We start from the raw sequence: 17,933 nt of genomic DNA, 5'->3' as shown, positions 1-17,933 counted from the left end.
CATTGAACTTTAGCCGCAGTTAATTCCACAGCTATTTTAGCAACAGCTCGTTCAATTGATTTATTACGCTGCTTGGGTTTCAAAGTGAATAAAGCAAGCTTTTTCACCCATACTCTCACTACGCACCCCCCCCCCCCCCCCCGTCAAAATCTATCACCTTTGCGTGGGGGGGGGGGGGGTAGATCACATGAGTTGTATGCATGCACGTGGTGTTTCTGTAGTGCAAAGATAGCCAAAAGGCCATGCAGTGCTGTGCAGCGTCACTATCTTTATACTTCAATAGGGAAGATGCAATAATAGCTCAAGGGACTGTTTGGAGACTGCATTGTTGCCGACAGTGAGGTTGGCGACACAATGGTTAGACATGCAATAGTGTGAGAATGAGAATCACACCAGTCAAAGCATGGCTAGACAGTCACTGGTCTGTATAGATGGGCTGAGCATATCTAGTGGTTGTGACCTACTGGGGATGATGGACTTGCAAAAGTATTAGTAAATGTTAACTCTTACCTCAGCGAAACATTGAGGAGCTGGGGCACACTCACATGGTAGTGGATTTCAAAGGGGGTATGTCATCCCGTAGACACCGATGCACACCACTTTAAAAGATACTTTGAAAGATTCAACAGCAGTGATGTTTGCTTTTAAATAATTACAAACTGTGATGGTTGACATATGGGTTTCTATCAGGGGAAGCAAGCACTTATTTATTTTAAAGGAACTGAAAGAATATAGCATTTCTCCAAATGTAGTGGCAGGAGAGGTGCCAAAAATAGAGAACAATTTGCCATGTCGAAAGTCATGCGGGAAAACCCAACATGGGCTTTGTCCATATTCGCAGTTTTTTTTTATAATATAAAAGAAAAAACTTTACAAGTATGTCTGCATGGCAAGACAGTTATAACGGGCATTTGCAATGCAATGGGTCTCACGTTTACTTGAGTTTGAGATTTTAGCATTGTAAATGTCTAACTGGAACTTTCTTGCCACACAAACTGAAAATCAAAAGTAAAACAGTTGACAAGCGAGCCAATTCAAAGTGCCACCATGAGCACGAAGAGAGACCTAAAGAAAAAGAAGTTCGCTCGAAGTCAAAGTTATCGGCAATAGTGTAATTATTCATATAACAGGGTCGATGGCCAAGGCGGTAACAAAACCGCCCTGAGGAGGGACAAACGTAAAGCAGTTGCCAACGAAAAACAAGGATTTTTGAAAGGCATGCCCTTGAACGAGTGATCGTGATGGGCGTTCGGTCGGTGTGGTTAAAAGCTCAGCTACATACCAACACGTCGGAAAAGCAGTGCTTGCGCGCTGCTATACTCGACCTAAAAACGAGCACTTCACGTCCACACATGTTGGAGCCTCTGGTAAGGCAGTGTTAATAAAAGGGGGGAGGTTATTTACGTTTATTTTTCCACTGAAAACAGAGGGTTTGAAAAATCAAGTTATCACACACCAACTTGATTATTGTTGAACACTCATTATACAAACTTGGGTTTCTCTTCTGTGAGGAAGTCAGCGTGGCTATGCAAGAAACTGAACATATATCGCTACCTGGTCACCGTGTAAGAGGTTGGATGCATCTGTCATTCTAATCCAAGTACATTCAGTTTGGCATTTAAAGCTGTGGAATATTGTTGTTTAAAACAAGACTTTCTTACCTATGTTTCTGCTCTGAGGCGACTAGTGGATGCTATGGCAGTAAAGTGAGGTTTGTGTTATGTCTACAGATATAGAAATTTTGTATGCATTGATATTAAAGATCCTCCCTCTCTAGCTTGCACCACAAATAACCTTGGGTTTGCACTCAGGACTTCACTTCTCACAAAGCTGTTTTTTTTTTTTTTTTTTTTTTTTTTAATTGAGTGCAATCCTACTCTCAAGTATCTTTCTCGTACTCAACACTGAGCTGTGCCTAAAAGGTTGCTGTTTGTAAAGCACGCCAACACTGCACCGTACAGTGGTTCTATAGCAAAATGTCACATAGTAGAGATAATTGTATGCCTTTTACACGTAACAAACAACTTACTCGGGTAATCATTTGTATAAAGACTTGAAAATGGAGAAATGTAAAAAGAATTGCACATTGTTTAAAATATGTTTCTTGTTGTTTTTATTTTATTTATTTTTTTAAACACATTGGGGCATGGTCTGCCAGATTAAGATGGCCACACAAGTCCTATGCTCCTGGCCTGATTCTCTTGCTTGCCCATGGCTATGTGCGGGCCGTGTACGATTTAGAGATCTCCTCAGGCCGGGGATTGGTGTGGATCTGAAAAGAGCAGAAAATAATGTAGGTCAATAAAGTATGGCAAAAGGAGTGTGTGTGAAGAGAACAAGAAGGGGGCGTGGGAGAAAAAAATTGACTTAATTAATCTTCTGTGCAATGTTTAAGCAGGTGCCGGCCACAGTGGAAACTAAGGGCATGTACGAGAATAGCAAATTAGTATTTATACTCCAGTGCAAAAATGGTGCACGGGAGGGGTCAAAAAATGGTGCAAAGCTTGCTTTGCCCCATTTTGTAACGCCTGGGTCAGGACAGGTGTTAGGGGACCTGGGGGCCTATTTCCATGGTGGAACACCATGGAATAATGGAATAAGCCCGCAAGTGCCCTACCCAGGCACACCCCCACCCACACCAGAGGGACAGCGGAGGATGGGGGACCCTATCCCAGGTAAGTACAGGTAAGTATTTTATTTTTTAAAGTGCCATTGGGGGCCCTGAAATGCCCCCCCCTACATGGCACTGGGTGCATTGGCCATGCCCAGGGGACCCTGGTCCCCTTTGCTGGCCATTGGGGTGGTGGGCATGACTCCTGTCTTTTCTAAGACAGGAGTCCTGTGATATGGATTTTTTTGCGTCAGAAAATTACTCTAGGCAGGTTAGTCATTTTATTTTACTCTAACCTGCCTAACGTCATTTTTTGGTGCAAAAACCCCTTCTTCTATACTGCCAGCCCAACCTGACTAAAGACCTTTTTTTTGCCACTAGCCTACCCTTTGCACCGGCTTGCACCATTCCATAAATATGGTGCCCGGCTGGTGCACAGAAATGGTGCAAACCAGTGCTGAACTTTTTGGTGCAGTTTTGCACCAAAAAGTATAAATCGGGGCCTGAGTCCGTCCGTCTACACCATCAGAAACTGTCGACCCAGTTCCTGGCTAGCTCACAGTGCCTCACACAAACTCCTAACCTTATCAGTGTGGAAGCGGATTACGGCAACCTGAACATGACACTCTGATCCCCAATAGAATTGTGGAAACAGATCTTACTGTTTAGTTTTCTTACTCATGCATGTCCAGGCAAAATACAAAAGAGATACAAGATAACTTTTCAATATTTTTATTGAAACAGTCATTCTTGCATAGGAAGAATGACCAGCGATAATTAGGCAGATGAAGCAAAGCAACATTACCAGCATTAAGAACTTGGTGAAAAGGATAACAGTCCAACCATGGCAAATTATTTCTAGATCTTCCTACCTATCACTAACCCTATGCTGAGAGCATAGTGAATGGACCTTCTGCCTTCGCCCAATCCAAGGGCCTTAGCCCCCATACCTGGAGAGTTGAACCAGGGAGTCGATCTGCAGTGTAGATGGCAATCCTTTTCTGTAAACTGGAACATCGGCACCAGCAGAGCATGTGTAACACACGATTCACCCCAAAATGGGCGCAACTGTAGTACTCCTCGGACACCTCAGTCAGTGCATTCTTTATATAAACCACACTGTGTTAGTCAAAGCTCTTAGGCAGTGATCTATCTAGATGTTAGGAGCTGCCTCCAAATTGGCACCACAAGTACTATGGTATCTTCTACTGTGTTCCTAGCCTTGAACAGAGTGTACAGATTAAGTTTGGGTGAGGCACTGTGAGCTAGCCAGGAATTGGGTTGACAGTTTCTGATGGCGTGGATGGACTCAGTCCCCTCAGTGCATGGCAAGGATGCGAGTTATAGTTACCATAGGACACAAGTTATACTTTCTTGAGGTAATTATAACTGCTGAATTCCTGTTGTTTTAAGTGTCTAAAATCAGAACCTAACTATAACATCCCTGCAACATTGTTTTTTATTTTTTTAGTGAATATATATTTATATACACACACTTTTAGGAAGATAGGTATGATAGTCCTTTAGATTGTATTGTTGGTTATGGTTTCGTCTGCCCATCGGCTAGTCTCTCGGCTTCTCCTTCTTTCCTCTATTGATTGCATCAGTCCCACTTGAATGTTTAGATAAGAAGTAGCAGAAATGTTTGTATTGTCCCTCATGTCACAGTGCTCATCTATACATGACAGTTTATGCATTATATGAATCAAAGTACTAATGCAAAGTGGTGCACTGAAAGCCTTAATAATGTGCATTCACTATAGAATGGTAGTTGAAAGGCATGTGGTATAGCCTTTAGAGTTCATAAACCCAGGATTATGGTTGCTGGAAAAGGGGGAGCCATGGGTATGTCAGGTGGTTTAATTAAACCAAACATCTTGCTCGTGGTATGAGCAAGCAGTTTGTTGGGTGCGTTTAAGGGTCATCGCTGGTGCTGTACAACACTGTATGGCAGTGCATTAAAGCGCTATGGCTTGGAAAGATTGTTTTGGACAGATGCTTTAGTGTGATTAAGTGCTGAGCAGAGAGGAAGGACAGGACATTTCGGCTCACGGTGGGTATTTTGTTTTGCTGGCAGTCTTAAAATGGACCCGTGATCAGCTGTGTCAAGAAGGAGGTGCTTAAAATCAAACTACTCACACGGTGTTACAATAGAGGGCACAGCCATTGGGAGCGACTGAGGATTAGGATGTGGCATCAGTCTTGGCCAGGTATGACCAGATTGGAACTGCCTTCCCCTTTTCATTGTTTTGAGGTGCAACTGAGAGCTCTGAAGCAACAATACTGCGACTCGAGGTACTTTTAATACCAGTATCAATTAGTAAGCATGTATTCAGTGCTATTACAGATCTGGACAACTCAATGTTTTCTGTGCTCTTTAAAAATATTGATGCAGCGTGATGTCAAATAGACTGTTATAAACCGTGGCGAGATTAGATGCATGCTGGTAGCAAGGTGGGCTCAGCATAGTGAAAGATGTGACACTCTTGTTAACATTAAGGGCTTGGAGCCTGCCTGTTGCCTACTATTTGTTGGCTTGCGTGGCACTCTTCTTTACAGCCTTGTAATTGGTCACTGCAGGCCGGACATAATTTCTGTTCCTTTCTATGGAGAAGGAACCAAGCACTGATGGATTCACCTTACTTAAAGTACTACATTGTTCTTTTTAACTTCTAGTCCCTAGCAAACAGAAGTAGTGTGACTGGCAAAAACGTGCCTAGCATGCCAATCAAAAATTGCAAAGTTATTTATTTTCTATAGTTAACTCTTTACTTTTATTTTGCCAAGTCTTCTTTTTCTCACTTTGCACTCATGTTTTGTTTTGATGTTTTAACACATAACCGTGCAGAGCACCCCACTACAATCTGCCTCACTCCATTCCACGCCAATCTACCCCTCCTCACCCACACCATTCACCCTGCTCAATCCAATCCAATCCACTCAAGACCAATCCAACCCACCCCAATCCAATCGACACCACTCAAATCCAAACCTCTCACTCCAATCCAATCCAGCCCAATCCGGCACTCTCCAATCCTCCCAGCCCACCCCACTGCAATCTATCCCACTCCAATCTGCTCTACTCCAGTCCAAAACAATCTGCCCCAATCCAAAACAATCTGCCCCACTCTAATCCACTCAATCCCAATTCATCCCACTCAAATCAACCACTATCCACCCCACTCAAATTCAGTCCACTCCACACTGATGCAATCCCCCCACACCAATTCAGTCCCCTCCCCATCAATCCAAACCTCCCCACACCAATCCAGACTAATACAATCTACCCTACTTCAATCGAATTCACCAACCCCAATGCAATCCATCCTACGTCTATCCAATCCAACACAATCCACCCCATTCAAATCCAAAACAATATGCACCGCACCAGTGCAAAACAATCTGCACTACTAAAAGGCAAAAAAATCTGCCACACTCAATCCAAAACAATCTGCCCTACTGAAATCTGCACCACTCCAATCCAAAACAATGTACCCACTCCCAATACACCAGACTCCAATCCAAAACAAGCTTCCCCCCTCCAACCCAAATCAGTCTACCTCTCTCCAATCCAAAACAATCTGGCTCACTCTAGTCCAAAATAATCTGCCCGCTCTAATCTGCTTCAATTAAAAAAAAAAAAAAAAATCTGCTTCACTCCAGTATGCCCCACTGTGATCCAAAACAATCTTCCCTACTCCAGTCTGCCCCACTTCAAAACAGTCTGCCCCAGTCCAACCCCCCACTTCAATGCACCCCACTACAAACGAAAACAATCTGTCCCACTCTAATCCAAAACAATCCGCCCACTTCAGCCTGCTCCACTCCACCCACCCCACTACAGTCCACCCCAATGTAATCAATCCCCACCCACATCCAGTCAACCACAATCCACCCCATTCCAACCCAGAACAATCTGTCCCACTCCAAACTGCCCCACCTCAATCCAGAGTAGTCTTCCCACTACAAACAAAAACAATCAGCCTCAGTCCAATCTAAAACAGTCTGCCCCAATCCAATTTGCCACATTCCAATCTGCTCCAATCCAAAACAATTTGCCCCATGACAATCTAGAACCATCTGCCCCACTCCAGTCTGCTCCATTCCAACACAAAACAAATTGCTTACATCAGTACGCTCCACTTTAATTTACACACTCCAATTCACCTTACTACAAACCAGCCCACTACAGTCCAATCCACCTCACCCCAGTCAAACCCATTCTAATCAATCCACCACATTCCACCCCATTCCAAAACAATCTGCCCCACTCCAATCCAAAACAATATGCCCAATCCAGTCTGCTCTGCTCCAATCTAAAACAATCTGCCACACTCCAATCTGTCCCATTCCAGTCCACAGGAATTTTCTCCACTCCAATCTGCTCACTCAATCCAAAACAACCTCACCCACTTCAGTCTGCCCCACTCCAATACAAAACAATCTGCCCCACTCCTATTCAAAACCATCAGACATACCCCAATCTGCCCCACTCCAATCTGCTTCACTCCAATCCAAAACAATCTGCCCACTCCAATCTGCCCCACTCTGAAACATTCTCCTGCACTCCAATCTCCCCATTCCAATCCACAACAATCTTCTACACTCCAGTGTGCCCCACTCCACTCCAAAACAATCTGCCCCACTCCAATCCAAAAGGATCTGCCCAATTCCAATCTATAACAATTTACCCCACTCCAATTCAAATCAGTCTTCCCCACTTCAATCCAAAGCAATCTGCCTTACTCCAATCTATCCCATTCCAGTCTGCTCCACTCCAATACAAAGCAATCTGCTGCACTCAATCCGCACCACTCCAATCTGTTCCACTCCATTCCAAATTAACCTGCCTGCTCCATTCCAAAACTGTGCCCCACTCCAATCTGCTCCACTGCAGTCCACAACAATCCTCTCGACTCCAATCCAACCCACTCCATCTCAGTCCACAGCATTCCAATCTACAGCACTCCAATTCATCACAATCCACCTCACTCCAGTCCACCTCACCCAAGTCCACCCCACTCCAATCCACCCCATTACAATCTAATCCAACCCATTCCAGTCCTACCCAGCTCTCTTCACCCCATTCAAATCCATTTCAACTCGCTCTAGTCCAATCAACCCCACTCCAATCCACCACAGTCCATACCATTACAATCAAATCCCTCCAATTCTACCTAGCCCACTCCAATCCAGTCCAAACTAATCCACTCACTGAAATCTTTCACCTCATTCCAGTCCAGTCCACCCCACTCCAATCCAATACACTCATCCCACTCCTTTCTTCACCAAACCAATCCACCTTAATCCACCCCACTCCATAACAACTTAATCAAATTCACCCCACTCGATTCAATCCACTACACACGAATCCACCCCACTCCACTACAGTCCTATCCCCTACAATCCACCCCATCAAATCCAGTCCACCCCATTCCAATCCATCTTATTCCAGCCAATCCACACCACCCCTAAAAAAAAAAAAAAACTCAATCCAATCCACCCCACCTCAATACAATCCACCCACTCCAATCTAATCCAGTCCACTTCATCCCATTTCACTCCATCCCGCTCCAATCCACATCATCAGCCCTAATTAAGTCCATCCCACGCTACTCCAGTCCAGTTCACCCCATTACCTCAATGAGTCTATACCCACTTCACACTATTCCACCACACTTCACGACACTGCACTTTACGATATTCTTTGCCACTGAACTCTACTCAACTCTGACACTCTACTCCCCAGTATCCACTCTAGGACACGCTACTTCCCCACTCTGCCATGCCACTATCTTTCAGACATGCTAAAGAGCAGCCACACTGGTGTAAGCATGGCAAAACACTTTGACAATGTCACTACCTCTTGTATAGGCAAGACCTATTGGCTTTGCCAATGCTTGTTTACTTACTTTTTGCTCACTTTAGTTAGTAACCTATTGCCCCACACTTCCTTTTTCCAAATTCTTTTTGTCCTTTTTGTGCTTTCTGCCTTTTTACCCACATGTATTTAGCCTTTTTACCCACATGTATTTAGCCCATCACGTTACGTAGATTGTTGATTCGTAGGGGTGTCCCTGGCCCAGGTTATTTACTTAAATTGTAGGATTTAACAGCTAAATGATTGTTAAAATTAGATAGCGATTGTTTCCGCCTTTTCAGAATCCTTTATTACTTTTGTGTATGGGATTAATCAAATGTCTTGTCTTGTCGATGTTAGTTTGTTTGAATTTCTTTAGGATGTTTAGACAACCTATGATGATTCCCTTTGTACTGTCTTGCTTTGAATAGTTTTGGTTGTTCTGCTTATTAACTTGTAATAAACACCTTTGGACTTGTCCAGGCTGGAGCTTTCCTTGTGTGGCCACATTGGCCATACTGTTGTATTAATTTTGACTTGTATAATTTGATGCCTTCCCCCCACCCCCTCCCGCATCCTTTTGCTGGGCCAAAAGATTAATTGACTCGGTTTAAAGCATAATCCTATGAAGGAGGAATGCTGAAGCAAACCTGGTAGCAGTAGTCTGGTTTGCCCCACAAGGGGAGAGGACAAGTTAGGCATAGTATTGGGGACGCCAAATTCTGTCCCATGGTTCATTCTAAAGACTGAAGTTAGTGTGGTTCCTGCGGGAGACGGATTTGTGATTATTAATTGGGTCTGTGCTTGCATTGCATTGGCTTGAAGATTGCAGTGAAGTGCAGTGTTGAGTGTTTTTCTGAGTCTTTGTTTTTAATTGAGGCTCTTGTTGTTGAAAAATGTCCCCAGTGGTGGTTGTGGTTGACAGGTCCGTTGTGGCCTAAGATCTCGGGATCACGCAGAAGTGTAGTGCTGTGTAGCCATTTCAGTTATAGCTCCATGCACCTTATTGTAGCATACTAGGCCTGCTGCTGTGCACTTTAACCTAGATATATTTTTATTCAGCTTCATTTATTATTGTTAAAATAGCCACTTTCACGCTCTTGTTTTATTTTCTATATCTGTTTTTGCCTAGGCCAGCATCTGTTCTCAAACAAGACATTCTTGCTCACTCTGCTTCTTCCAAGGCTACAGTAAGATAGGTTGCTGGTGAACGTGGTATAAAGTTTTGTCTCTGACACTCATAGAAAAAACACATCCTTACGTAGGGACATTTTCTCAGAACATCAGCTGTTTTATTATAAAAACACTTCCCTGTTCCTTCCACGTTAGAGGGAGATTCCACCCAGAGAACCACGACTGTATGCTGATTGCTGAATGCTTTGCTACAGCTGCTTATGCAGACTTCAGGCCTTTGCTCAAGTATGGGGTATTATGTCTCCCCAGGGGAACCTGAAGGGCAGAATTAGAGCTTAACACGCTGTGCTCTATTATAGCCTAGGTAGGAATTAGCCTATTGATTGTAGTGACAATATGGTAGCATCATTTCTATGCTTTACTCTTCTTGTCACAATTTTAATCTTGTCATGCTGTATCGTCCTGGTTATTGCATCCCATGCTTTGCTATCTAAGATGCAGTCTCTTCATTAAAACCTTATTAAAACATATACTGCCTCTGATTGTCATTGTGTATGTGTAACTGAGAGAAACGGATGAGACCTGAGTAATCAGTTTTGTCATGCGCTCTGCTGCCCAATCATCCCTGCCCTTGGGTAGAGATGAGGCACTGCTAGTTAGTCGGAACAAAACCCGGATTGGAGCGACAGGTGTCACCCGTAGTGGGTCAGACTCGGTCTCCCACACCGCGGGCGATTCTGTAGCTCCAAATCCAGTAGTCTAATTCGAATAATGAGAGCCTACGCGACAGTAGAAGACAGTTGTTTAATTTTTTTTGTCTGCATTGAGGTATTTGTCATGGGACGTCAACAGTGCCAATAGTTTGGTTGATATTAAGTGAATCCTGTGTTCACATGGAGGATCTGTCTCAAGCGGAGTGAGAGTTGCTTGTCAAGTCTCATTTGTTGTACAATTGTGAAAGCCAAAGTCAGAAAGTCTTTGAAGCTTCTGATTACCCTATCCTCTAGTAAGCAGACACATCGTTGTTTTTTGGTTGCAACATTTTGCATTAGGTGTGTGTGAAGCGAGTGCGTGATTTTGCATTTCAAAAATCTTCCAAAAGAGAGCTGCTTTAGGGTGTAGCATACTTCCCCTCCCTTAATGTTCTTTAGCTCCCCGTAACTGCATTTACATTACAGTACAATTGGATGAGGCAAGTTTACCTTGACTCTATGGGGCCAGAATAACTAGGGTTATATGTATGAGAGCTCAACTACATACTGTATAAAAGTATACAGTGATGTTCCTAAAGTTATTTTGTCATTTTAAAGTTTTGCCTATCTCCCTGCGACATGCTAGGCTGAACAGTGCAATGGCACTTTCAAACTATGGAATACAAAACGTGATGGATGGAATGCTTGAATTAATCTCAGCAGCTAGTAATTAATTACTCAGACCTCATCCAACTCTATTGTTATTTTGCACACCATGCCACCTCAGTTTGGACCCAGCTATATGCAAATTAGTCTTGACCCTGCTCGGGTAGGAACGGTTCAGCCTAAACAGCCAAGCCTGGTCCTTCCTGAACTGGAACACAAGCAGCCCAGGACTGGTTTTGCCCTTGTTTTGGGCTCATCAGCTGGGTAGAGCTTGTGTCCAGTGACTGTGTACACAGGACCCCTTCTGGGCATACCAGTCCCACTTGGGCAACATACTAAAGTATAGAAAAAAGAACTATTAAGCAACAGTCCTAAATGAAACCGTAAAATAATGTTGCTGTTTTGGGAAAATTGCTAACCTGGGAATTATCGAAGATCGCGTAAAAGTTAGACTTTTATTTTGTGTTTGTTATAAGATATTAAGAAACACTACTTCTTTCGGTTATTTCAGTGTATTGCTTTTTCAAAATAAAGACTGCACATAACACCTTTTACTTGTTTGTACCTGAAATCAATAGCCATTGTCTCTGTTTTACTTTCCAGAGCAAGCTTTACATGGAAGGATTTAGAAGCCTAAAAGAAGGCGAACCAGTTGAATTTACCTTCAAGAAATCTTCCAAAGGCTTTGAATCAATACGGGTAACGGGCCCCGGTGGCAACCCCTGTTCAGGAAGCGAGCGACGGCCTAAAGGGAAGATTGTACAGAAACGAAAGCCAAAGGGAGATAGGTAAAGTTTTCTACGTTTCCATTTGCACAGTAATTTCATTAGAAGTTAGATGCACGTTGCCCAGCATATTTCTTAAGTCAGGAAATCTTAAGAGTTAATCTTTACCCGGCACGTTTTGCTAGTGGTTGGAATGTAGTCCTTTAATAACTCTGTTTACCGTTTTGATAATGTAACTTTACTCCCATCTTGTAAAATGTCTTTCGGAACGCAGTTGGGAAAACAGTTCGTGTGGAAAACTGTTATGGCGCATTGTGCCAGTGCTCGTAAACGTGTACACTTTTAAAATAATCAATGTTTAGCACAAAAACGCTGCCACCAATGTATGAAACACGACTTCTTGTTTACTAGTTCCTTATAAAATGGTCTTCAATACCACATTGCTTGGATCACTGACACAGCAAAGCTACACTCCTCTGTGCCCTTTAATACGCATCCCTTCAGCAGGGATGAGGAGCCATTTAATATCTTTCTTATTTCTGGCTTTGTAACGATTTCCACTTGACTTGAAAAAACAATGCATGTGGAAAAGCATCAGCCAATTAACTTGTCTCTCCTTTTTGGTATTGGTACATGGAATAGTAGCAGTATATCTGCTAATATACTGAAGTCGGACCTAAAATGCCTTATTTTCTTATTCTTAATGTACCTTTGTCATTTAAGAATGCCATGTCGCTTAGAGAATTTATCTTGGACTGCAATTAAAATATGCTTGCTATTACCGAAATGTGTATGACTTAACCTATGATTTTATAAGGTAAAAGGAGTATTCTCTTATGCAGTCTTCCAGTATCACCCACAAAGGCCTTTATTATCAGAGTCCCGAACACTACGAAGACCATTTTAATCTGCCACCCTGCTTTGGAAGTCCTTAGAATGAAGCTCCGTGATCCTTCATTGAGGCTTTAACCCCAGGCCTCTGACTACACCCAGACACAGCCACCCCCCCTCCACCCTACTGCAAATTTCCATGGTCCTGACCTTTTCTTCCTATTTGACCTCAGAATGGGTTCTTAGCTTACAACTCACATACATGGGAATTCTCTCAAGTGTTTGCTGAAACTGGCTTAACTGCGTTAAGCTTCCTCCTCTTCCAGTGCCTTGAACCAGTAATTTCGGAGTACCCCTGCCTCTATTTTTCTGAAATGTTTATTGGCTAGAGATAAGACTCCCGCCTTCTCCAATTGGCAGAAATTGGTAGGTCACCCCACTATGCTAGTTAAACCAACCCCCCCAACCTCATTTAGGGCTATTTATCAATCCACTTGTAAGTCTATTTTGATTGATCAGTATTGTAATCAGTGCTTTAAATGGAAAAATAGAAGTGCAGGTACTCTGTAATAGAGTACCTGCTTGTTTCTGAGAAGTGCCGGTACTCTCCAATTAAAAGTATTACGTTTTTCTTCAGATATGCCGGTACTCTCCCTCTCAAAATAAAAAAAGTGCCGGTACTCGGTACCGGAGAGTACCGGCCCATTTAAAGCACTGATTGTAATCTACTACACTTGGCAGCTGATAATATTACCCCTTTGAAAGAGTTTCGTTTGAAACAGAAGCCTTCTGACAATTGATAAACGACAGATCTTAAATTCATCATGCTGAAACTCAGAGCTTTGACATGGAGTTCACGTAAGGACTAAAGTCTCTCTGTGAAAAAAGAATGATTGGGACTGAACCAGAATTGCTAGAGCACTATAAAAAAAAAAGTTGAGTTTTTATTGTAACAAAATTGATAATGCCCAAACCTCCCCAAAACAATTTTGCTCAACAATAAGACTTCTGAAAGACTCTTCTTTCCAATCCCTCTGTTGCAAGGACCACAGAGAAATGCAATCAGATGCTGACTGTTTTGAGCAGAAAACTGCTTCCAACCAGTCGTCTGTTACTTCCCTATCCAACCATTCCAATTGATGCATCATGATATTGAGCATATTCAAAATCGTCCTTTGATAAACAAATTTACCCCTTTCTGAAATTATTCGCTTTCACATCCTTGCCTTTCGTAAGGCCTCTTGCTCCTCTAGTGAACCTCTTTCAGGTCTTCGGCAAGATTATCTGACGCTTGACCTAGCTGGTCCATAGTCATTAACTCCTTCGTATCCAAAGGGTGGGTTCAGTTAACCATGAAATCTCAGAACACCCCCTCCCACACACCCTCCATTAATTGAAAAACCCTCACTGAATCCTGAGGTGATATCCAATTATCTGCCCATCTCTCAACTGCCTTTACTTGGTAAGCTCCCTGAAAAAAAAACAGTTCCAACAGCTCTTCAGCTTTGTCTCTGTCAATTGCCTTCTCCATCATACCCTGATGATTTTCTATTCAGGTTATGGCACAGAACTTGCAGTTCTTTCTGTACTGGATAATCCTAGACTGGCAGCAGATGTGTCCACTGTTCTGGCTCCCCTAGTGCTCATAGCGGCATCCCACATTGTTGACTATGGTATCCTACTTAAAAGGCTTGCTGGAATTGGAATTTCTGGTCTAGCTTTTTGCTGGCTCATAGAGTTTCTGGCAAATATGTCCTTTTAGGTTTCACAAACATCCTTTGCTTCTTTGGCTAGTCCCTACCCTGGGGGCATGCCTCAGGGCTCCATTCTCTTGTCCTTAATATTTAACATATATTTATTGAATCTTTTGATTACCTGCTATTTGTATGCAGATGATGCCCATATATTTGCTCAATTTAAAGAAGTTTCTAATTTAGCTGGAGGTAACATGGGAAATTGTGTAACTGAGGTTCAGCCTTGGGTGAATGCCAATTTTGTAAACTTGAATGGCTGAAAAACTGAAATCCTCTGTCCTGCAAATGTAATTACTGTTTCGGCTCCCATGACCCCACCCCCTCCAAAAAAAAAATCATCTGGCCCAGTAGCATTGTGTTCAACCTCTGTTGTAAAACTAAATAAATAAAATAAATTGGGAATGTTAATTGATTCCTCGGTATCGATAACTGCCCAGGATTGTATTGCTGCAATTTGGCTACTATAATGTAATCTATATTGAGCTTCCTACCAGTTTCATTTATAAGATAAAACTGGCTCATAATTACAGTGCCAGATTAGCAAGTGGCCTGCAACATCGTTTCACATCTCTCCACTGATGGCCTGGCTGCATTGGCTCCCAATCAGGGAAAGGGTCAGTTTGATGGCATGTGTGGCTGTAGATACATTTGCTTTGCACACTTCTGCCATCTAGTGTGGGTCCAGATGTGTTCAAGTTGTTTTTCTTCGAAGAAGTCTTTAGGGTCACAATTTAGTGACTCCTTTGCTTGGTGATAATGCGCATGGGTATAGACTCGATTGTTAGATTGTTTTCTTTCCGCTATCCGGTTCGGTCGTGTGTGCCTGTGCTCCGGGTTGACGCAGATTCAGGCTCCTTTTGGTTTGTGCTTCACCCTTACCCTCATCTGTATCGTTTTCAAATGTGTATCAACTTTCTGAAAATGATTGCTTGTCGGATCAGTGCACTTTATCAGCGGCCTGTCAGTCCTCGCCCTCGAGGGCCTATGTTTCCACCACCACCACCTCCTACTTCATCAGAGAATGCCCTGCAGATGGCATAGACAACTTTTAGTTTCTGCGCGAACTGCCATGCTAAATAACTCCAGATTAATCTCCATGAGGTCTGCAACCGATGTTTGTCTCCGGAACACCGGGAGGAGGATTGCGAAGCCTGCTGCTCATTTCAGTCTAAGACTCACCAAGATGCTGGGTATGTCGTAAAGAAATGCAAGAGACATCGAAGGAAATTCCCAACATTTTCGGCCACCACAATGCCAAGAAAGAGGAACAAGAACTCCCTGAAACGTTTACGGTGGAGGAAGAGGTGTTCTATAATTGAGGACCGCAACTCTAAGCTTGAGATCTGTCTCAAGATGCAGGATGTTTTACCGGGTCACCATACAGTGAGCACGGAAACCCCTGTTCCTCAATCGAAAAAAAAATCAGTTTCCACCAACCAAAAGGTTCCCGGGTCACTACTGCCAACAGGCCAGGGCCGTCACTGAAAAATCGTTTTGGACCCCCGTGGCCTCTTTGCCAAAACATCAGCCAAAACCCTCAAAGTGGACTACTTCAGCACAGACACGCCCCTTGCACTTTGGCACTGAAACACAAATCCATCTCAGCTCCGAAGTTTTCAAAACCAGTTCCAATATCGTAGCCTGGCACTCCAGTGGAACCGATTCGCCATAAACTGCAGGAGAAACTCTATGCCTGCCAAAGGTAAATATACATACAGCCTCAAAAGGGGCACATCCTGACCAAACCTTTGGTCACTACTCCACCGTCATCCAAGTGCTAACTTTACTTCGGTGAAGCCATTGATCTGCTGGTGCCATCGAAAAAGAGGAATTTAGACAAAGCCCCCATCTTTTTAACACCGCCACCACTCCCTCCACCACCTTCACCCCCTCCACCACACTGTCAAAGTGATCCCTCAGATATTACACCTCAAGGGTCCCCCCACTCAGGTGGGCGTGGGATAGACGATTATACATGTGATACCACATTTCTGTCTTCTGATCCTTGGACGGCATATTACGTTGATCCTCAAGGGGACACATCTCCCGATTTATACCCAGCTAGACCTTCTTCTACTGATGGGCTCCACTTTGTATCAGGAGCTTATTGGCAGGGCTGCAACATACCATGACGTCCATCTACATAAAGAACCTCTGAAAGAGGACTCCTTTTCGAGTCTCTCTCTACAACACATAAATCAAACCAGTATCTCACTATGCTTAAAGATAAGCATACAGAGGGTAATTTCAAAGGCCCTGCACAAACTTGGATCATCACTCTCCTGGTCAATAAAGTACAAAGCCTTTCCATCTGACCGTATTTACATCAGGGGACAAATTCCACCCGACGACTTCCACCATTTGGTGCTTGGTCCATCCTCCTGTGATGTCATACGCCCTCCCCAGAAGCCTTTCTTTTAGTCGCCATCTTCATATTTTTTTTTTTAATCTGCTATTGGATCGACAAGGATCAGGAAGATTTCTAACTTAAAGAGGATTAGAAGTAAGAGCTTTTTGTCGAATGGTAGCAGTGAAAAAACTCTGAACTTGAAGAAGGTCATATTGATGACACAAAGTAGGTGGATTTTCTTTCTTTCAGCTGAAAAAGACAGAATGCTCGGACACGAGGCTCCCTGTTCGACTTGAGATGGCGAACACGCCGTTCCATTTCTACCCACAGTGTTACCTCAAGTTTGCACACAGGGACAGCCATCAGGTTTGCAACCTTTGACTATGGACCACGACTCAGGTTCCTGCGAGACCTGCGCCGAATTGAAAATGAAGACGCTAAAGACTCGAGACAAGCCAAGGCGTGCACACTAGACTATGCAGGGTCAAAAAGACACTACTTCACTTAAAAAATTGGGACTTTTGAATGAGGAGGAAGATAACGCCACAGAAGAAGTGGACTATGAAGACTCCAAACGTCGAAAAATACATCATTATCAAAAAGAACACAAGACCAAAGGAGGAAGAAAAACACAGACAGGTAACATTGAAAATGATGCTGGTGATCAAGTGGGAAAACAGACTTATGAAAGATAGTCAGCCACCCGCCGAAGATCTCTACAACCGAAGGCAAGACAAAGCACAAAGAAGCCCTCAGGTCCCATTCGAAGGATACTGCCGGTGGAAGAAGTGTTGGAAAAATGTTGAGGTTGAAGGGAGAACAAAGTCAGGTGAAGAAAAGAAGACAGCAGCTACAACAGCAGAAGCCTTGATGTCGAAAAAGAGTCTCCGCAAACTCACGTCATCGAAGAACACGCACTTGAAGTAGAGCGCAAGAAAAGAAGAGTTGAAGCCGAAATGCCAACTATATTTCAAACTAAGGCGTTTGTCGCCGCAATGCAGGTTTTCAGGATTCCGTCAAACCTTCAACAAATGTGTTGAGCGAGGGGACAAATACAGGGGAACTCGAACCACCCCTTACACCTGAGCCTCAAAAGGAGGAAGAACAAGAGATCTTCTATGAAGAATAGGAGACAGAGGCGCAGAGCATATACCAAGAGGTTGAAGGCTACGAAGGAATCGAAGATAAATGGCAGTACCTCAAGGCTGATTCCCCTGAAGAAGCCATCAACACATACCTGTCGAGACCATCACACTCAAATCATCTGACCAGGTATAATCAGCTGGTCAAGAAAGCAGCTGAACGGTATG

General features: G+C 43.4%; 1 protein-coding gene across 2 annotated transcripts in view; it reads left to right on the top strand.

Annotated features, from left to right (window-relative positions):
- Positions 1-17,933, top strand: part of LIN28B (lin-28 homolog B) — a 507,166-nt gene that overhangs the window by 204,109 nt on the left and 285,124 nt on the right. For both annotated transcript variants that reach the window (XM_069235414.1, XM_069235415.1), the window contains exon 3: positions 11,567-11,751. In XM_069235414.1, coding sequence (XP_069091515.1) covers positions 11,567-11,751 — 185 coding nt within the window. The remainder of the gene's footprint in view (positions 1-11,566; positions 11,752-17,933) is intronic.

The sequence above is a fragment of the Pleurodeles waltl genome, chromosome 5 (assembly GCF_031143425.1).
Source record: "Pleurodeles waltl isolate 20211129_DDA chromosome 5, aPleWal1.hap1.20221129, whole genome shotgun sequence".
NCBI lineage: Eukaryota > Metazoa > Chordata > Amphibia > Caudata > Salamandridae > Pleurodeles > Pleurodeles waltl.
Note: the sequence above shows the minus strand (reverse complement) of the source record. Positions and strands in the feature narration are given on the sequence as shown.